This window comes from Rhamphochromis sp. 'chilingali' (assembly GCF_963969265.1).
Source record: "Rhamphochromis sp. 'chilingali' genome assembly, chromosome: 3".
In the NCBI taxonomy this organism is placed as follows: Eukaryota; Metazoa; Chordata; class Actinopteri; order Cichliformes; family Cichlidae; genus Rhamphochromis; species Rhamphochromis sp. 'chilingali'.
Window position 1 is genome coordinate 30,960,504 of NC_137931.1, and position 22,335 is coordinate 30,982,838.

The 22,335-nt window shown below is 39.2% G+C and overlaps 1 protein-coding gene across 1 annotated transcript in view; it reads left to right on the forward strand.

Annotated features, from left to right (window-relative positions):
* The window catches only part of naaladl2 (N-acetylated alpha-linked acidic dipeptidase like 2), a gene marked incomplete at its 3' end in the record, with an annotated part of 348,164 nt that overhangs the window by 145,011 nt on the left and 180,818 nt on the right, over positions 1-22,335 (forward strand). The window contains exons 8-10 of the mRNA XM_080877950.1: positions 7,973-8,065; positions 13,960-14,147; positions 14,404-14,532. Of these exons, the coding sequence (XP_080734076.1) occupies positions 7,973-8,065; positions 13,960-14,147; positions 14,404-14,532 (410 nt within the window). The remainder of the gene's footprint in view (positions 1-7,972; positions 8,066-13,959; positions 14,148-14,403; positions 14,533-22,335) is intronic.

Genomic DNA, 22,335 nt, shown 5'->3' on the forward strand with positions numbered 1-22,335 from the left:
GAGAGGCGAGTGAAGCAGAGCAACTTAAAATGGCTTTATATAAAGGACTCCGAGGCCCTTTAATTACACTGCTATTGATTGCTATGTGCAGGTTTCCCACATTCATTTGCTGCTTTTTCCTCTCAACTATGCATTTAATACCCAGCAGAGAATTGCACTTAGTTGCTTCTGAATGTAGACAATTTTATAAGATTATACATAATATCTTTTTTTAATTATCTAGTTTATATATTTAAAGTAGTAGAATGTATGGATGTATTTTGTTATTGCATATATGGTTTCTTTCTTATTTCTTGCCTTAAAAATGTATTACATATTTTAATTCTATGTAATGCTAAGTATAAGTTTGTCTAATAAATCTATCCAGTAGTCAGAGTAACACAATGTTACAATGCTACTAAAAGACCATTACCATTACTAGGAGTTTATGTCTTTACCAATACACCATGGCACTGTAACCAGGGTACATATCTGCCACCTATTCTTACTATGTCTCATTCTGCCATTTAATCAAAGAGGCTGAGATGCAGTAGATGTCCTAGAGTTACGGAAATCAGCATTGGTAAGCCGAAGTGGTGTAAATTATGAGATTGTCAAGCGGGAGACCAAGGATCTTGTCACAGGAGCTTTGGTTGTGTATTTAGTTACATTTCATTTCACTTCCCATTAGGTTTGGTTTAGGGTTAGGGTTTAGATGGCAAAAGCACTTAACAAGGTGTAGGAAAGGATTGCAGTACGTTATCCCCGTCGGCAACTCAGCCATGAGTGATACCAGAGGAGACCCAGAGTGTTCAAATGCAGTTCCAAGGATCCTGAACAAGTGTGGAATTAGTTGGTGTAAAACAATTTCACAAGCACAAACAATCTGATTACAGTTTAGTTTTGAGCAGTATCGGTGGCACTGGTAATCTTTCCCAACTACAGACAGAGCCAGACTAGCCTTGCCGCTAAGGTAATTTAGATTTTGTATTTCGAGTATAGACATGGCAGTGCTACTAACTGTCTCGACCAACTTGAAATGGAATAAAGTCGTATATGCTGTTTTAAAAGGTAATGTTCTACATGTGTTTGAAGTCTTCATGAACCTTTGATCATACAGAAGCTACATTTTGTGGGGAAAGTAAAAGTATGCACAGGTTGAGCACATTGGTTCCTTTAACCTCCTAGGACCTGGCGTCCACATATGTGGACATCACATTTTGGGTTATTTAGACCAAAATACTCAATTTTGATCTACAAGGGCCTGAGATCCACTTACAAGGGCATTATACTGCTACTGTTCTATCAAATTTTTAAAGAATATCCTCATGTGGCTCTCATTTTTCTTAAAAACAAAAATAACGTAAAAAAAAAATATATATATATCTGGTAATTCTTTGTATTTACATTCATCGAGCCCCAATATGCCCAAATATCAAAGAGAAATTAAAAATGCATGTCGTGAAGGAGTTTGGGTCTTAGGAGGTTAATTTCATTTACAAAGGTAAACCTCTGGGAGAAAGCTCTGCCTTGGTTTGAACCCAGGACTCTTTTCCTCTGAGGAAACAGCTCTTACCACTAAAACAACATGCTGCTTTTTATTCTGCCATACTGCTTGTGATAGGGAATTCATACAATCCTCCAGGATAAAATGGTGCTAAATAGCTTAGCTCTGTTGGTGACATCACAGTGTATTTGAGTTTTATATTTGCTGAAATCAGGACACATTCTGTGGGGAAAAGGGCATTTCCATTTCATTTAGCCCTTGGAAGTCAAACATGTACTATTGTCCCTTTAAATATTTTCATCAACTCTCAAAACTTAACTTAGAGTCACCTCTTACCTGTAGAAGCAGCCGTATCTGTAAACCCATTCATCATGAGGGGAATTACTCTATGACAAATCTCTCTCCCTACTCTCTGTGCGTTTGCAGATTGAATACACAAACGGTCCACATGTTCCATCCCTCCTCTTTAGCCATAGTCATTTGTGCCAATGTCAAAAGTGATAAATGGGTTATGTGGCGCCTATGAGAGAAAGCAGTGAATTTTTATAATGTATTAAACAGGAGCGAGAGGGCAAGCAGACAGGCAGGGAGGGAGGGATGGAGGACAGGAGTGAAACTGGAAAAGTGGGCTGTCATGCTGTAGTGCTGTAGGCAGGGGACCTCTGTCACACACAGTTTGAGCCCCAGCTCGCATCTTTGCTGGCACTTCTTCTGTATTTCCCTCAGATATCCAGCCATCAGCCCCCCAAGAGCTCACAGCCATCCAGCAAGGCAGCTGAGCTGGCAGACACAATATCTAGTGACTGCTCTGTCAAATGCATCATATGGCCATCTGTGTGTGCTTTTAAGTGTGGTCTTTTTGCCTTTCTTACAAGAGCCAGTTGCACTTTAAGACTATCACATGAAAGTCTTCGAAGGTCATGTTATGTTTCACATTTTTATGTATTGTTGCTGTTTGTTGATAGAGCTGTAAATACAAAAACATCATAATCATAAAAATAATAATCTCCAATCTAGCATAAACTGAAATTGGAACTTTGAGCTGACAATTTATTATTATTAAATTTTTAGTCTGTGCAAAATCCCATTTAGTTTTCTATTATTACTTTAATATGTGACTTTCCTTACATACTCCCCTATTAACACTCTCTCACTGTCCCATATATGATGAAAATGCCTAAAAGGAAGTCACAAGACCCCAATAAGGTACTTTTTTAAGCGGCTCTATGCAATATTGTTTATATCTGCCTTTCATTACCTTTACTTTCCAACTGGTTGAGATTGATGCAAGTGCATGCACACACATTCCCTAGTCATCTACCCTCACATCATGATTTCGTGTAAAACCGCTACCCTGCCTTAACATGAAGTCTTAACCCTCAAACAGCCCTGCAAGACGTGTTAGCAACTAGAGACAAGCAAATGTTCTCACTTTCCACACATCGTGTCTCTCTCTCAAAGAATCCAACACCAATGTGTCCTTGTAAAGATACACATAGAAGTAAACACAAATGAACCCAGACACACCAGAGTGCACAAAAACACAAATGGACTCTATTGTAATTACTTTAATGCCACTCTAACCAACCGCTCTATGAGAGGGCTTGACAGAGCAGTCTAACGGTGTGTTCACACCGAACGCGATGGGCGCGTGAAAAAAGCCCCAAACGCCCCTAACTTGACGCGTGCACATTCGCACCTCTACGCGTGTCCAAGAAAAATCCATCGCGCCCCAAAATATCATATTTTAACGCACGTGAACCGGAAATGTGGGAGGGATGTGGGAGGAAGTTTTGCAAGACCGGTATCTTTGCAAGATGGCAGCTGTCGAGCTAGCGCTTGAAGAGAGAGTCTCCCTTCTCTATTTACTGTGGAGAGCAGAGTAGCGGCGTAAAGGACATCCTTGCCGTACCTGGGTCCATCAGGTCCTCCAGAGGCGTGAGCAGTTTGGTGAGTTTCACCACTTGCTCCAGGAGCTGCGCCTGGATGACGGCCGATTCCAGCGCTATCACCGTCATTCACTCGGCCAGTTTGAGGACCTGCTGTCCCGCGTCGGTCCCAGAATCGCCCGCCTAGACACCAACTACAGGCGCTCAATCCCACCTGCAGAGCGCCTGTCCGTCTGCCTGAGGTTAGTAAAACTATTTAATACGGTAGTCCTTTATTGATACCTGTGCTAATATATGCTAAACCATCCATTTATACACTGCTAACATGGATGTGCTATGCTAACAGTGAATGCTCTCGGTGTTTACTGAAAGCAAACTGTGGTACAAAGACGACTGTTTATAATATTTCTAGTGATACTCAGAAGCTCTCATCAAGCCCCGATTTAATTCGATTTATGCTGTTATCAGTGTTTGCGATGATAGCATGGCTGTGGTGTCACATCAATGTATGCGCTCGGTGTTTGCTGATATCAAACTGTAGCATTAGGACCACTGAGTTAACCTTTGTAGTGATACTCACTCCTTTTTATTTAGACCTGGTTTAATTCTGGGATAGTTGAATATTTGTATATAATCCCTGCAGCTGTCAGACTCTATAGCAGGGGTCACCAGCCTTTATTAAAACAGAGTTAGATAAAACTGTGAACAGTTTGGTTCATCTCTAGTTACATGGTTCTATCTTGATAAGCTGTCTTATCACAGATTAATTTTTCAAAAATATTAATGATTTAAGCAAGGAAAGGGCTACATGTCAACACACAACTCTTTATTTCTATTAATGTCTTACTTCATTCCTACCTGATTGACATGTTTAGGAATTGTGAGTGATTGGCTCACTGTAGTTGTGAAAGTTGCTACCAATCAAATTATGATATGTTAAAGTTAAAATAAAACACAACTGTTTTAGATATTATCTAATATACATTTTGTAATTATCCTTATAATTACAAAATCTTTTATGTAAGATTTAAGTTTTGTGATTTAAATCTGACATCACCAAAGTATTTTGGAATTTGAATAATGTATTTTGTAACTGCAGCACACATAATACTAATTTTGAACAATTTTGTCCAGGTTCCTTGTCACCGGGGACTCCTTCAGCACCAAGCGTTCAGTTTCAGAGTCGGTGTGTCCACGGTGAGCCAGATCACCCCCCAGGCAGCGACGTCCATCTGGGACTGTCTAGTGGACGACTTCATGGCTGCGCCTTCACCTGGAGACTGGCGGTCCATCACAGAGGGACTCCAGGAGCGCTGGAACTTCCCTCTGTGCTGTGCAGCTCTGGATGGGAAGCACGTCCAGACAAAGGCACCCCATATATCATATAGGAGACACACACATTGATATACACTAAATATTTATTTCATTTCTTTTTTGTGGTGCCCAAATTTATGCACCTGCTTGATTTTGTTTAAATAATTATTGCACACTTTTTGTAAATCCAGTAAACTTCTTTTCACTTCTCAAATATCACTGTGTGTGTCTCCTGTATGATATTTAACTGACATTTTTTATTGTAACAACCAACGATTTATACAGGAAAATGATGTCTATTAACAAGGTTGCCCAAACTTTTGCATCCCACTGTATCAGTATATTTTGTCATTAGTATAATATGAAATAAATTCTACATGTGTAAAGTTGTGTGCCAACATTTGCTGTGTAGTAGAACTGAGACATTAGTCATTATAAAAATTTATTTGAAATAATATTAAAATTCTCACACAGAAATACATTAAACATAAATATATAAAATATAAGTATTTACAGAGAGACAGGAATAAAAAGGACCAGCTGCTCTCCAGAGCAGGAACCAGGCTGAGGAGGAAATGCTCCATTGGAGACTGGTGTGGCCTCTTCAGGGACTCCAGGGTGGCCAGCTCCACCGCCGATGGACCGTCCTGGGACCCGTCCCTCATCTGCCTCGGAGCCGTCCTCCCCTGTGGGCCTGTAAAACAGCACAAAACGCAAAGAAATGAGAAGGCTGCTACTAGATTTTAATTTCAACATTGAAAAAAACAAACAAATCAAAAACAGGATATAATCAGATTGGTTGTAGATCTTTAGTAAAGGTGATCACAAGGCAATCCCACCGACTAAAAAGGTATCAGTGCTTGCTCTACATACCTGTGGGTGCAGCAGCAGGAGCTCAGGGACTGGGGAGCCAGGAGAAGCAACAGGGGATGCTCTGCTTCAGAATCAGTTGGTTCTATCAATACAGTATTAAATGTTAACAGGTTGAATATAATAATCATAGAGTAGACAGTGGTCCCTCATTTATTGCAGCAGGGGTTCTCAGAATAACTAGCCCCTGGCCACGCACTTTATACACTGTTTTCCACACACACAGTTCTCACAATTGATTCTCAAAGTGCAAACCTTTGTAGATTGCAAAACGTAAAAGTATTATTATGCCGCGGTTTGTCTTCATCTGCCTGCCACTTTCGTGCGCCTTTTTCCCTCGCGGTGCAGGTGTCTATTTCCGAATGAGGCTCATAGTTATGGGTGTTTTTGTGCTGTTTTTTCTATTGGACGTGATGGTTATCAAAACCAAACATGATAAATTTGGCAAGTGCAGGAGACACGACACGGAGCAGATTTGTCAATCAGGCTGCAGAATGCAATGCTGTCCGGTGCAAAAAAAGGAAAAAGAAAATTAAAAAAAAGAGGCAGTGACGGATGAACAGCGGGACCACTGTGAGCTGTTTATTAATAAACAAAATATATTCTTAAATGACAACATGCCTAAAAGCAGAACGGTATTTGTACGTCAGTGGGAAAATAGCGGTGGCTTGCTAGCTTTTGTGCGGCTTCCCCGGGTCAGTGAAAACTTTAGAGAAAACTTAAGAGAAATGAATGAACTTACCAGGTTGCCCGATCTCTTTACATATCTTCCTCCAAGCTCGGTCCTTTATATTCCTGTCTCGGTCCAGAAAAGCAGCTGGTGTCGTATGGCTCCGGGTTGTTTGCTACGGCATTGATTAGCCTTCCTTCTATTGAAGAATAAAGGGCTTTGGCTGGATCTGCCCCTTTGAACTAGGTAACAGCCACGTCAGGCTGATTGGTTGTCGCAGCGCGATTTGACGCTGGAGTTCAGATTTTTCCAACTCGAGCGGGGGACGCGAAACGCGTGTATGCACAAAATGCAACACATAAACTCACGCGCGTGGTTTTTTTCGCGAGTCAAACGCCTGAAACGCGCTACACTCACGCGCGTTTCAGGCGTTTTCGCGTTTTCGCGACGCAAATCTGCTTCCGAATTTTCGCGGGAGCCGCAATCGCGGGTCAGCGCGCCTTTCCATTGACTTTACATGTAAGCCTGACGCTCTGCCTGCTTCTATCGCGTTCGGTGTGAACACACCGTAACAGATGAACAGTAGTAGTTTAATGCATTCTGATCTCCAGTTTCCTGAAGATTGTGTGTTTCCTTCCCTTCTGACAACCATCAAGAGTTTAACCCTTGGAAAACAACTTAACAATTTTAGGACACCTGTAAAGTGGAGTGATGAAGTACTTAAAGGTTCAAGTGATATTTCACTTTGACCGCACTCTGAGAGTGCAGTTTGTCCAATCAGATGAATTATTTGGAACTGCCAATGCACAAAAGGATAATTTCAACAATTGTGACTAAAGTCTAAAAACTATTGGTGGGACACTGGTGAAGAACGAGGATGACTATCTGAATGTATACGATGTGGAGCAAAAACAAAAAAAATCTAGGAGAGGAGAAGAAAAAAGAGAAAACATTGTCAAGGAATGTAATTAATACATCAGTTCCTCCACAAGGTGTTAGATGTGTAATTGCTAAAAAGAAATATGAACCTAAAGGTAGATAAAATGTCATAAAATCTAACTGCTGATTGGTAGGTGGTTTGTTTCATTGTGTTCACTCTGAATTTGAAGGCTGTTTTTAACCTAAGCAATAGCTATAGGATATACTAACCACAACGTTCATTTGATTTAATTTATTTTACGTCAGTCTACTTTGTTTTTGGTTTTTAGCTTGAAAATGTAATTAAAGTCAATTCAGTTCAGTTCAAATCAGTTCGGTCCAAGGAGCTTTCTTTCCAAGCCTTTTAGACTACCACGGCCTGAATGACTGAGAACCTGCACAGTCAATTCTATTCTATTTAATTTATATAGTTCCAAATCACAAATCAGTCACCTCAATATGACTGCAAGGTTACTGTTTATATTCCAAGTTTTAAAAAAAAACAAAAAACACAATAATACAGAGAAACCCCAACAATCATGCAACCTCTTATGAGCACTTGGCGACAGTGGGCAGGAAAACTTACCATTTAACAGGAAGAAACCTACAGAGATTAATAATAACGAACTCCAGAGTGGTAATATCCCCCATAGCACATTTGATTTAGAACAGAGCATTCAAACCAGGTTCTGTCTATGTAAATATATTTTCTTTTTGCTGAGTGAAAACTTATGAATGAAAATCTCCCAGTATCGTCACACTATGAATCAATAATAATTCAGAATTACTCATCTTACAATTTGTCTTTTTCTTTCTTTTTCCTAGAGCGCAAGAAGATAACCCTGACAATTGGAAACCAGTTTTCGTACAAGAAAATTTACAACGTTGTGGGATATCTGAAGGGAAAGAGGAACCCAGGTTTGTACAAAGCCACTGCAGATTTGCCTTAAAGTTAAAACACAATCTCAGCATTTTTCTGTCTCTATCTTTGCTTTTAGCTACATTTGTATTCTTTCCTGTTTCGTTAACAGAAAAGGTAATGATTTCTTGATGATGCTTGTATTACTTAGCTCTGCTGCAACATAATGCACTTAGTCCCCAAATATGGCTTTCATTCCTCAACTCAATCTGTCTGTGCTTGGCTTTAAACAAGCAGTAGAAATCATAAAAAAAAGATTAAAGGAGAAATTTGGAAACATCTGTATTCTCTTACTGGCAGAAAATTCCATGATAATATCAACACCACTTTCATAGCCATCATAAATGAGGCTACAAACAGTGCATGTTAGTTCAGTTTGCCACTAATCCTGTAAATGGGGAAGCAGTTTCTGCTTCCCACCATCAATGCTATCCACATCTGTGTCTCAGCAGAAGAGCAAATTATAGAAACTAAGCACATTCTGTGCTACAGAAATATTCTCACTGGTGGTTAAATGAGACAACCACAATGACTTCTCTTAAAGTGCTCTTGAGCAACTGAACCACTGGGTATTTAGACAAGACTAGCACTTTGTAGCAGTGACATAACATGAACCACTGGCTTCTGATACATAAGATAATAATAATCATTTATATTACCTTTCCATGTGAAATTAACCGTTTTGATGACTAAAATAACCAGATGACATCACCTTTAATGCAAACACAATTAAACTCAAATTGAATTATATGGCTGCCATAACAAATATTTTATATTAGTGAGGAAAATATTCTTTTTTTAAATTCTTTAATAAACTGTGGCATTGCCTATTATTTTCCTTGCATACAGCACTTCTATTCACATGTAGTGAGCACAGGGATCACAATAATGCATGACTTTCTCACTTAGAAGTGTTGTTTTAGAACTATTAGAATCTATTAGATTCTAATAGTTCTAGGTATTTACATTACTTTTAATTAGTTTTGATTATAACATTATTTCAGATCCATCTAAATTTAGGTTACATTTCACCTGAAAAGTGATTCTTATAAACACATATTAAGGTTCAGAAGATGCAGGTGCACGTTTTTTATGGATACATTAGATCAAAACACAATAATAGAAGCTTTAACTTGATTTGATCACACTTTCATTTTCATCCCGTGAATCCAAAGGTGGTTAAGCTCTGATAAGTAGACATTAACCACCTTAATGTTGACTAAAGTAGACATTAACTGCCTTTTGCTCTCTTAATGTCAACCATCGTGTTTCTTAAATGTCTGCCATTTGCATCTATTTATTTCAAAAAGTTGCCCATTGATGTTGGCAAAGACTTTTGAAAATGGACCATTGGAGACGTATCTTTTTTTTCTGTTTCCATTTACAAGGCTTTGTTAACTCTGCCCATTTCAAACATGCTGTATGCTGTGGTCTTTTAATATTTAAATGTCAACCCTGGCTCTTTCTTCTTAGCTAAAACTACCCCTATCCTTTTTTAAATTGTCTCTTTATCTTGCCCTTGCCTCATCCACACAGCCTTCCTCCAATGTCACGCTACTGTACCTGTCCTGCCCACTCAGTAGTGGAAAATTATCTTGCTGATTTACAGTGTAATATTAAGCAGGCATAATGGCCCACTAAAGCAGATAATATGGGTCACAAATCTCTGGAAGGAGTGATGCTTTAACTGGTTGTGGGGGTTTCATCATATGTCTGTTCCACACTTAACTCTAAACAGACTGAATATTCATGCATGATGGCAATGGGTAATTCTGAATGACTCTTTGCTGTTTTTCTTAAATAATGCTGTACGCAGCTACAGCTAGCAGCATAACAAATCTGCCAAACAGGCACACTGTAACATCAAAGCAGCCCTGTAGTTTGAGCCAGTGTGGTTCAACACAAGTGTTACATGAATACTCCAGGGACATAACTGTTTATATTCTAATAATATCTCAGTGAAATGAATTCATAGATTTAGATTTGTATATAATTATAGTATAAAGCTGGTTCAAACTGTTTCGAACGCAACAAAAATGTATCGAACGCAACAAAAATGTAGAAAGTCTATCAACTGCTCACTAATAGCACATTTTATGATTATTCTTCCATTATTTTATTTGGTTGCCTTCCTGGACAATGTTGGGAGAATCAGTTTCAGGCATTGTCCAAAGTTGCCCTTTCTTATATGCAGCCCCAAGCAAACATGTTGGAAATGGCGACTTCAAAATGTGCTGTGCTTCAAATATTCAGTTTGACACCTTTTTACATATAGGTGCAGACAACATGGATTTTGTACTAGGCACTTGAGTGGTTAAAGACTGCATCAGACATCTGCATTCACATGCATTCAACTAGCTAAGGCTGGGAAGCTTGGTTAAAAAGCTGCATCCATACACTATATGGCTACATCACAGAGTCCAGTGCCTTAGTGCCTACAGTGTGCTAAGTAACATAGCAAAAATAAGCATTTAAATAAAGCACTAGAACTGGAGCAGGGATTACCTGCATGGACTGTTACAACAGTACATATGTCTTTGCAGCAATCCATATTACTTGTCAGAAAATAACATTAAAACATTTTCCAAAAAGCACCAACATCAGACACATGGTTAAGAGGAGCCTTATCGGCATCACCTGCCACTTAAATCAGTCGTGTCTGTGATTTTTTTTTTGTCCATCATGCACATAAAAAGGTTTATTTCTGCTGTAAAGTTTGGGTTTACGTAGGAGTCTTATAACATTGCACTCACTTTGTGAAGACGTTCTTATTCTAAAGAACTGCAGCTTTTTTGTTTGCTTATTTGTTTGTTGTGTGACAAAAGTGTCACACATTTGTACTAATTAGTGTCTCATCCAGTTACTATGAAGCCGGGCTTTGAACAGCTATCATGACTTTATACTTTTTCTGTTAATCTAAAGGCAAAATATGACCAAATAATCAGAATCAGAATCAGAATACTTTATTGATCCCTGGGGGAAATTATTTTTTGTATAAATAAATATAATTTAATATAATTCTTTTTGTATAAATAAAACATAAAGTCCAAATTGCCATTGTGTGAATGGTGTGAATGTGCGAGTGAATGTGAGTGCGAATGGTTGTCTGTCCCTGTGTGTTGGCCCTGCGACAGACTGGCGACCTGTCCAGGGTGTACCCCGCCTCTCGCCCTATGACAGCTGGGATAGGCTCCAGCGCCCCCCGCGACCCTGAAAAGGATAAGCGAATGGATGGATGGATAAAACGTAAAGTATAGTCACAGAAATATTAGCTTATGCCCACGATCCTCAGTTAAAAGCCCGAAGCTATACAATTCCAACACAATCCTGAAATAAATAAATAAAACTCATGCATATGAAATATGAGATAAAGAACTTGAGTGGCCACCTAATCTCAAGATACCTACATTGCTAAATTGCTAATGTAGAAAACTCCATCCATCCATTCTCTTCCACTTATCGTTGTCAGGGTCGCGGGGGGCTGTAGCCTATCTCAGCTATCAAAGGGTGAGAGGTAGGGTACACCCTGGACAGGTCGAGAGTCTGTCACAGGTCTAATACATATAGACAAACAACCATTCTCGCTCACATTCACACCTAGGGGCAATTTGGAATTACCAAATGACCTAACCCCACTAACTGCATGTTTTTGGACTGTGGGTAGAAGCCAGAGTACCCAGAGAAAACCTACGCAAACACAGGGAGAACATGCAAAGGCCCACACAGAAAGGCCCTGGCCAGGTGGTGGAATCAAACTCTGGACCTTCCTGCTGTGAGGCAACAGTCCTAATCACTCTGCCACCATGTCACCAATGTAGAAAAATTCCTCGCAAATTTCAAAACTGTAGCAAATGTTAGAGGACTTCTACCAAGAATCAATTGCACCAAAAAACAAAATAAAACATGGTTGGTAGCTCATGTATTTATGCAAGTGAAAACATTCCTCCATTGACTTACTGCACTAAACTACAGTTAGTTTCAGCTGAACCAATAATAATTTGTCCTAGCCTAAGGGCATCACGTCTATGTTATTTTATGTTATTTTCAGTCTGTGTTTATTAATTAGGGTTTCTTATGAAAAATTAATTTAGCTTTTGATATATTAATCTCCTCCTCCCTCTATACATACCCATGAACAAAGTAAATTACACTTTCACGTATGAGTGATTTAAAGTACTTTACGCTAATCGCTGTTCATAAGATTCACCCAGGAAGCTCCACATAATGTAATAATATGTTGTCATGGGCTAAGCTAGCAGGCTTCTCTAAGCACCTCTTTTCTCAGACAGAGTCATCAGTGCTCTGTGTTGCAGTTGTGAGGTTTGCTCTGTTCTTCTTGTTGCCTGCAGGAGTTCTGCTTTGTGCATCCATACTCATCTCTCTGTCTTTGTAGAAAATGCAAAGCATACAAAGAAGCCTGAAGCATTCATGTGTGAATGCAAGTGACTTTCTTACCTCGGTAAACCACAGGAAGACACTGTGTGAATGCCTTTATGCTACTATTATTAAGTCACATCATTTGTACATATTCATTTTAAAACCCCTTTCTCGGTTTAGCTATATAATGTGCTGTGTATCTGATTTCTTGAAATAATCCCTGCTGTCTATAATTTAACACAAAAAGATGGAGAGACATATTTGGGCCTTTTACCAACAAGTATCTGCACATTAGCATAAGAAATGTCACCCTTCAGTCAAATTTCTTCCTATACAAAATCCTTAAAAGCCATGTTTCTCAGTTCAGCAGTTTAGTTCTTATAGTAATTAAGGACAGTTTGGTGATTTGAATTTGATGTGCCTGTTGTGGTTCCATGGGTCATGCAAACTTATGTAACTCTTCCCCTTTATTCTAGAGATTCTGAGTTCTGCTTCAACCTTCTGAGTCATCTTAAGGCTGGCAAAACAAAATTACCCCTATTAGGCACCAATACCCGAGTAGCTGCAGCTACCTGCATGAGCTTCAGCAATGGATGTGTGGAACATGGTCCACTGGGGACTCAGTGCAGGTAGTGTCCCCACTCTCCCTGAGTCTGGTGATGGGCAAGGGGCTGTATCTCCCTGGTTCACTGCCTATACATTGAGGTTTTTCCCAGTGGATGAGAGGCTTGGTAACCCTTGCCTTCGGATCAGGGGAACAGGTCCTGACCGTAATATGTGCCTATGTGACGAATGACAGCCATTTTGAGTCAATAGGTGAGGTGCCGGAGAGGGCTCCAATAGGCAGTCTATTTTAAATACAACCAACTCTAAATGGATAGCCACTGAAGGAAAAAAGGTCAAAAAGGATGATGGGATTTAAATATTACCCAGATGGAGACCTGTTTAAAGTACAGTGTGTGTGTGTGTGTGTGTGTGTGTGTGTGTGTGTGTGTGTGAGTGAGAGAGAGAGAGAGAGAGAGTGTTTGTTTATGAGCAGATGATCAGTGATACAACATGTGTTCAACATTAGGTCCATCAAACAGCGAGTGACCTTGTACTGTGAATTGTGGGAGGATAAATAAACCTGTTACAGTAGGTGCACTCATCTGTGTGCATTTGTGCACCTATGGACATATTCTTTTAGCATGATTGAAACATTGTCTCTAATAGTACAAAGCACAAAACACATAGAAGCCCCCCAGCTGGCCTGTGGCTCTGAACCCAGGACCTGTTTGCTGTAAGGCAAAAGAGCTAACCACCAGACCATTGTGCACCCCATCGTGCAAAGTGTGGTTGTCACATATTTGTATATCATCCTTTACCTTATTTATTTTGAGTTTGTGTAGCATCCCTCATTTTTCACCATAAATTTTTGAGTATCTACCTATACAGAGATGAAAAAAAATAAAGATTTCTCTGTTTTTAATTTACTTATTTGTTTGTTTGTTTTATTTATTTATTTATTTATCTTCAGATCGCTATGTGCTGGTTGGTAGTCGTCATGACAGCGACCATGGAGGCGGGACTTCAGCTATTATGAATCAACTGATTGCAGCACTGACAGAGCAAACCAAACGCGGATGGGTACCAGACCGTACCACTGTGTTTTGCTCATGGGGAGGCTCAGCCCTGGGAAACATTGGATCTTATGAGTGGGGAAAGGTCAGCAAACACAAGAGCCTCTGCTTTATTAAATGTCAGAGGGTCAAGGGTAGAAATGTCTGAAAATAGAAGTACTGGCAACATACATGAACACCAATCACTAGAAATATGACGACACTTCTTGTCAAAGGAGTGTGAGGGGTTGGGTCTTAATTATGATGGTGTGATGAGTGTAATGACAACAATTATATGATTATTATAGTAGATTGAAATCATAATAGCTGGTGTGTGGTGTACATTTATGTGTTCCTTTCAGGATAACAGTGTTGTTCTGCAGAGCAGTGCAGTGGCCTATGTCAGCCTGAACTCTCCAGTTAGAGGGACGGAAGCTCTCAGAGCTACAGCTTCACCAACTCTTCTGCAGCTCACCTCAGATATACAGAGGGTAACTATTACTATGATTCCATGTACTGCTACTGTCACTCCAACATGATGTCCTGCTATAGTGTCCAGTGTTCTCACAACATACACCATATAAATTATAAGGGATCCCTCAATATTAGTAGTAGCAGCACTGTGATTCACCTAAAATATGGCAATGAATAATCGCCTCATTTCAGTGAAAGGATATAAAGCACTGGCATTTTCTTTTCTTTTTTTTCAAAATTACAGCTGCTGCCACAGCTGCGATTTTGCCAGGTTAATGTTGAAATTTGTGTGAAAAGGTCTGCTAAAAACCACCAACTGCTAAGCACCATATTAGAGATTACCCTTGCGGTTTCAAGGGCGGTTCTGTTACTTTAAAACTATGTTGTTTTGCAAGCTCTAACCCTAAGAGGGTAAAGTATAGTATGTTATCAGCTTAATACTTCATGACTTTTCCCTGTTTTATAAAGGAATGACTTAAAAAATATTTTAAGCTTCAGACATCCAGATTACCCACGATCAGTTCATCTTAAAGCTCCAATCATGCATGATTAAAAGCAGTTTTCATATTCTTTATTTTTGTAACTGCTGTTGAAAGAACTTTCTATCTATTTCAACCCTTAAAAAAGTGCTCATAGAAGGTCTTCTCTGGATAACACACTGCTTTCATCAATGCTTTTCTGCATCAGTATCAGTTTTAATACCCATATTAAATAGTCTGTCTGTATTTGTATAGCGCTTTACTAGTCCCTAAGGACCCCAAAGCGCTTTACACATCCAGTCATCCACCCATTCACTCACTGGTGATGGCAAGCTATATTGTAGCCACCCTGGGGTGCACTGACAGAGTCAAGGCTGCCGGACACTAGCACCACCGGGCCCTCTGACCAACAGGCAACAGGTGATGTGTCTTGCCCAAGGACACAACGATCGAGACTGCCCAAGCTGGGGCTCGAACCGGCAACCTTCCGATTACAAGGCGAACTCCCAACTCTTGAGCCACGTTCGCCCCGTTATCCCCTCATCAAAGCATGTGCCAGATTTCGATGTCTCATTATGGAGAAATGAGCAGATGTAAATGCCTAAACTTTAACAAGGACCAAATATTCATGGCTGTGGAGTTGGAGCCTCTCCCAGATCGCAGAACTATCACTGATTTTCTAGTTTACAGACAAACCAAACCAGTGACAGGATGTTAGTGGTTGTGTTAGAGCTTTAAACTCACAACTTAAAGGACCTAAAGGATCCGTTGCATCTTAATGCTACTTTTGGAGATCTTTTGGTGCTTTTTTGAAACTATGTAAAGAAACAACAGCAGGCTTGTTGTAACTAATTAGAACATCTCACTATATGACCACATTTCAGTTTACTTTGCTTCTTCATTTCTATTATTTCTTTGTTTCTCTGTAATTACCCGTCACTAATCAGGATGTTAATATTTTCAATTCTGCTTTGATGTTTTTTGAGGTAAGTTTTCCTCAGAAAATTGGCTTCAGGAACAACTGCTAGCAGACTCTTAGGCAGACACACTGATTTCAGCAAGCTCGGTATTAAGAATAAAGATGGCCAGATGTTGACATGAAATACTGCCACCTTGTTTTGAAGGCCATTCTTAATGGAGTAATTTTATGCTCATTCTACACATCCATTATGATAATTCTCCCTTACGTTTAGTATAATAGAAGGATAAAAACGTTATGTGATCCTCCTCTGCCTTGCAGAAATTAGTTAAGGATATGCCTCACAGGTGTCCTCGGTTTCTTTGAAACAAGACGTCAGGGGTTTAAAGCCTGGTTGGAAAATGTTTCCGGCTAGACCCTAATGCCAAATCAGCTACATTGAACTATGAGTGAGAGACAGGTAACTGAAGCCATAACAGCTTTAGTAAAATAGATGGTGTAAAAATGTTACATAACCAAGGTCCCTCTCTTTCTTCCTGAAATTAGTTGGAAGAGATGCCTTGCAGGTGCAGATTAAGCGAGACATCTCTCAAAGGCTTTGGGCAACTGCTACAACTGCTTGTGTTACACCCCTGAAAACAGGGGGAAAAGAATCACGAGAGTGATTATGACTTGCGTCTCTCATGCAGTAGTTTATTGCAGTAAATGCAGTAAATGAACAGAAACGTTTCACATTCTGTACTGCTAAATGTCACATGGTGGAAGAAAAACACTAACTAATAAACCGAAATACTAAAGTGCTGACTATACATATACTTGAGCAGGTTTCCTGGAAAAATGGCTGACAATCGTTTTTAGCTCCTGCCGTTATCTTAATGGCCATTACACAGTACAAAACTGAGGCTCAAAACTGCCACGTATATGTGCACAAAACTGTAATATAATGCTTCTAAGGCTTACAAAACAATGAAGGATTACCTCTTAAATATCTTAACAGTGTACACATTGGAAATATATCAACTTTTAAACACTTTTACCTGAAAACGGGGAAAAGAATCACGAGAGTGATTATGATTTGCATCTCTCTCATGCAGTAGTTTATTGCAGTGAGGAGAATGCGCAAAAGCCCCCTGGTGGAGAACAGAGACACTACTAATCGATCCCAGAAAAGGCTTACTAGCAGATCAGAGATGTATAGATTGTAGTTCTCTTAAGTAACATGAAAGCCATTAATATAACATGAAAAATAATAAACTCTTAGCAATTTTCTTACCATATTTACATTATTTTCATCCTTATATCAACAGATATCAATTAGTATTAACTGAACAGTTTTATATGCAGTAGTCCTTCAACCTGTCACACTTGTACAAGAATTCAGCTGATTATTAACCTGTTCATTTATTGGAGCTGATAATTCTTTAATTAATGATGTTTTTTTTAACAAGCAAACCACCACTACAAGGTCTTTATCAGTTTATTATAAATGGTAAAGAACTGAATGCTTATATATCAAGAGTAATACAGTGGTGTAGTAGACACAACGCCCATCCCATTATAAAAACAAAACACATAATTTTATGACTTTGTGCTTCCTGTATTTATTGTTTCTATAAATGCTGCACTCTCCCTGGAACTTTTCACCTTTTCCTGTCTGAATTATAAAATGTATCCCTCCTACAGTGATTAAAATATTTGCCATTTCCTGAACCACTTAGCAAAAGTAGCGATATCACACTGTGAAATATACCTCACTGCATGTAAAGCTGAGTTACTGACAAATTTTATTTAAAGTTTCAAAGAAGAAAGTAATTTTTCTCTAGAAATATGAGAAAAATGTTTCCCATCAGTGTTATGTAGATCTATGGATCAATATTACTGCTGCAGATCTTTAGGGCTGACCTCAGTTGAAATACTTTATATTCTGTTTACTCTACAGGAATACCTTTTTAAAATCATATGGTTGTAGTGTCTCTAAAAACAGCTTTTAAAGACCTCCAAAAAAATAGGGCTACAACTTTATTAAAAGAAAAAAAGTTTATTAATATAAAATAAAAAGATCACAGGTAAATTAAAAGTTTTAAGCACTGTGTGGCACTGATAAATGTCAATCTCTCCAGCGCTGTTTATAAACCAATAACAGAAAAATAAAGGTGCTGTATCAGCAAAGCAGCTTGTTAAATCTATTATATTTGGCCAAACCAAAGTCTTTTTCACTTTTTCTTGCTAATCTGAAAATGCAGGTGAAGCCTGCACCTATTCAGCTGGCCTTTTCTATTAAGCCAGACATGGCAGCAGCTGGCATCCCCTCTCAATCATCAGGGGTTTTCTTTGCTAATGTGTTAAAGGAGTTATTAAAAGTTTCTTCACACTACTCTCTAACTCTGCTATATCCTATGATGTAGTGATGGGATTTCCGGCTCTTTTTAGAGATCCGGCTCTTTCGGTTCGGCTCACTAAAAAGAGCCGGCTCTTTCGGCTCCGAACCGGCTCTTCAGGTTGTTTTGTTGCTTTAATTAATTTATTATTAACAATAATATAAAATTATGCACAAAAGGAATTACTAACGTAAAAACAAGTGGTTTTATTTATATATGTTTATATATAAATATATGCGGTGGCCCCTAGAGACAAAACACGTACAAACTCCAAAACACATTTCTAGCATGAACTGAACTTCCAAAGCAGAGCTACTAGATCACTTAAATTACACAATTGAAAGCATGTGTGTATTGTTTGTGTATTTATACACAGGCACTCATATATATATTCAAATAATTTAAAAAAAAAAGTTCATTTACCTGTTATTACCACACACCAAATCCGGTCGTTGGTACTTGCTGGCTTGTGTAGCCACAAGATAACAAAGGCTCAACACTGCGCCCAGCATCCTGGAGCACTTCTGTTCTCTTTTGTACGTGTTTTGAGTTTTTATGTGCTTCTGAGTTTTTATATGCTTCTGAGTTTTTACGTGCTTCGGAGTTTGTACGTGTTTTTACATGTTTTGGAGTTTTTACGTGTTTTGGAGTTTGTACGTGTTTTTACGTGTTTTGGAGTTTGTACATGCTTCAGAGTTCGTACGTGATTTGAAGTTTGTATGTGCTTTGTCTCTAGGGGCCACCGTAAATATACTTTTATTTATTCACTCCACATAAAATGTAATAAATAAATCATATAATACAAAAATCAACTATTCACATTTCAAGTTTTAACTATTTAAATTTTCAGCTTTTTCCTTTCACAAATTTAAAGTGAAAAGAACACAAAACACTGCAAACCACAACACAATTAAATATAAATTATAATATGAAAACTAAAAGAACATGCATATTCTCTGTCATATGGACCTGCATGAATAAACTTTCTCAATCCTTTATCATCTGCAACCGAAAATAGTTGTGGATGATTACTATACCTTTCTAATGTTGTTGTCCCTGCCTCTCTTTCTCTCTCTCTGGCTCTGTTCCTGTGCTACTGAGTGTAACTACCGCCCCTCCCCCCTCTGCCCAGCGTAAAGCACAAGGCCCGCGTGCAGAGTGAAGCGGGAAAAAAGTGCGAGAGAGCGGCTGAGAGAAAGAAAAAAAAAAAAAAAAAACCCACGTGACGGATCGCGATAAGGAGCCGGCTCGCGTCGTTCACGTCAAAGAGCCGGCTCTAAGAGCCATTTCGTTCGCGAACGACCCATCACTACTATGATGGCCAAGGTAGTCTGAAAATGAAAGCTTATTTGTTAATATGATAAATCACAGAGGGCTCACTTATTTACCAATTCTCGCTCTGTTTCTGCACCATGAACTGAGCAATGGAACAGCTTTCCGTTACTTCCCTGTTAGCGTTTAAACACATTTACATGTAAATCTATATTAGCCATCTAGCTTAATAATTTCTGGAATAGAAGAACCCTTGAATGTACTTCTTACCTTACTTATTCACTAGCAACTTATGGGCTTTAAATACGTTATCTACCCCTCCTGGTACTCCACCTTCTGCATGCGGTATTGCAACTGCATGTGTCCATTTCAAGCTTTAGAGAGGAAAAGTGTGAAATAGACACAGTAGACTGGTGTGTGTGAGTGTGTGTTTTACAAACCATGATATTGAGTAATGTACTGAACTTCACTGACATACACTTAAATAAAACCATGTCATAATTAGGGATGGGTATCGTTTAGGTTTTATCCGATACCGGTGCCAAACCGGCCTAAACGGTGCTTAAACCGGTGCTTAAAGAATGGAGAACACAAAATTGGTCCAAAAACCTCTCATGTTCAGCTGTTTTTTTGTAAAAAGATAACAATGTTAGCCTTTTCTGCAGCTATAGGGCATATATGGTATCACTCTTGGCTGGAAGCAGTGCTTAAACAATGGAAAAAACACAAACTTTGTCCAAAAACCTCTCATGTTTAACTGTTTTCAACTTTTTCTTTGGTCATTTTAGCCTTTTTGGCCAGGGTGAAGGGAGTATCTGCCATCAAACAAGAAGACAGCCGCATGTAGCTATGATGATGTTTGCTAGTTCACCTTACATGCATTAATGTAATAACGTGGTTAGCCTACTCAACGTAAATTATACATGAACAACATTAAGCTACTCACGCAGAGAAGAACGGCTGCTGCTGCCATCATCATCCGTCATCATTTCTGCTACACTGGCAGGGCTAGGGGCCAGGACTCTCCTCTTCGTGTTTTTGGGGGATGTTGCTAACTCCGGGCCCGATAACAGGCAACCCACCCGCAGTAGATGTGCTCGGTGTGAGGTCTCACAGCAAGCTATCAAATACGGCGCATTTCTCGGCTTTTAAAAAAACCGCTATGCGTCGCCAGGTGTTTCATCAGATTTGAGGTGTTACCTCCTTTGACAGTATCACAGTATCAGCTTAAAGCACTTGTTGCAGGCTGCTGAGTTTGCATATTTTGCTGTGAAGTACAGCCAGAGTTTTGACCACTTCGCCTTGGGCATTTTTAATCTGTAGCTCTGCTCTAAAAGAACGTACGTACCTGGCCCCGCCTACTATCCTCGGAAACGTAAAATGATTGGCTAGAATCTAAAGTGTATCACAGCTCAGGGAAAAAAAGCACCGAAATAAAGCACCAAAATGTGCGCTGCTTTTCGGTCTGGTTATTACCGTTTATGTCAGAACCGATACCGGTACCCATCCCTAGTCATAATACTATGAATGTTGAACTTCAAATGAAGTACCGTAAACATAATAAATGCACATCTTACCAATAGTTTGCGTGAGCATGGAGTGCAGTTAAAACAGTGTCACTTTAGCATGTTTACATTTACTGTTATAGTCCTTTGTTTCACTCTTTTCATGTAATCACTGACTGATTCCATTATGCTGACAGTTTGAACATATTTTACTTTTTGGTCACAATGATGACTCTATGTATGACATATGCATGGTAATGTAGAACAAAATATAATTTTTTGCTGTTGTTCCTTTTCCTTTTGGGACTGATATTTGTTTCCCTAACTCTTTAGCCTTCATGTGTGCAAATACCCTTTTTCACCTATACCATGACTATTTCATTTCATTTCCATCAATAACATAAAAGTTAAAACATGTGTGAAACGCCACAATAAAAGCAAGACTTTGACTGTTCTTTGAGATGTTGCTTGTGTGCAAGGGGGAGGATAGCACTCCTAATATGAGCTAAATATTCCCTCTCACCCCATCCCACACTTCACAGTCATATACAATCTGCATTGGCCACTCTGCTGATTAAGTATACCAGCTCAATGACTCAGCCTTCCAAACTGTCTCTTTATTCCAACCTGGGGGTGTTTTGCAGATATGATCAGCCCTCGCGGACTTCTTCCCAACTTCTACCATCTTTTTAAACTCTGAAAACTTTTGCCTTTTGAAAAAACACACCTCATCGTTACTCTATCTCATTTCCTTCCTCCACCCCCACCACCACCTCTTCCCTTTTTTTTTGTTTTTTCTCATTGTCCCTTAAGCACTACAACCCTCTCCCCACCTTGCTCACTTTCCTTCTATCACCTCTTAACCTTCTCTTTCATGAGCAGCAGGCTTTGCATCTCCCTAACCTCTCACTTTCCTCATTAAAATCTTTCTCTTACTTCTGCTCTACATGCTCTCTTTGTCTGTTCAGGCTATGATGCTTAGTATAATTTTTTTTAGAGTGAAGTCGTTCATCCACAGGGAAGATTTATCTTCTTGCAAATTACTAATCAGTTTCAGGTACAGGAGGTCACAAATGGATATGAGTGCAATGTCTCTTTAATCCCCTAATCTAAAATAAAGAAAGGGGCCCTGTCACATTTGGCTGTAATGAAGCTGCAGACAACCTCTGTCAGTGCCTTAAAAGAGACAAAGAGAATGTAACTTACCTTTGATCTTCTTTAAGGAAACATGTTAACACGTATCCTGCTTGGATTTATAAAAGTCATC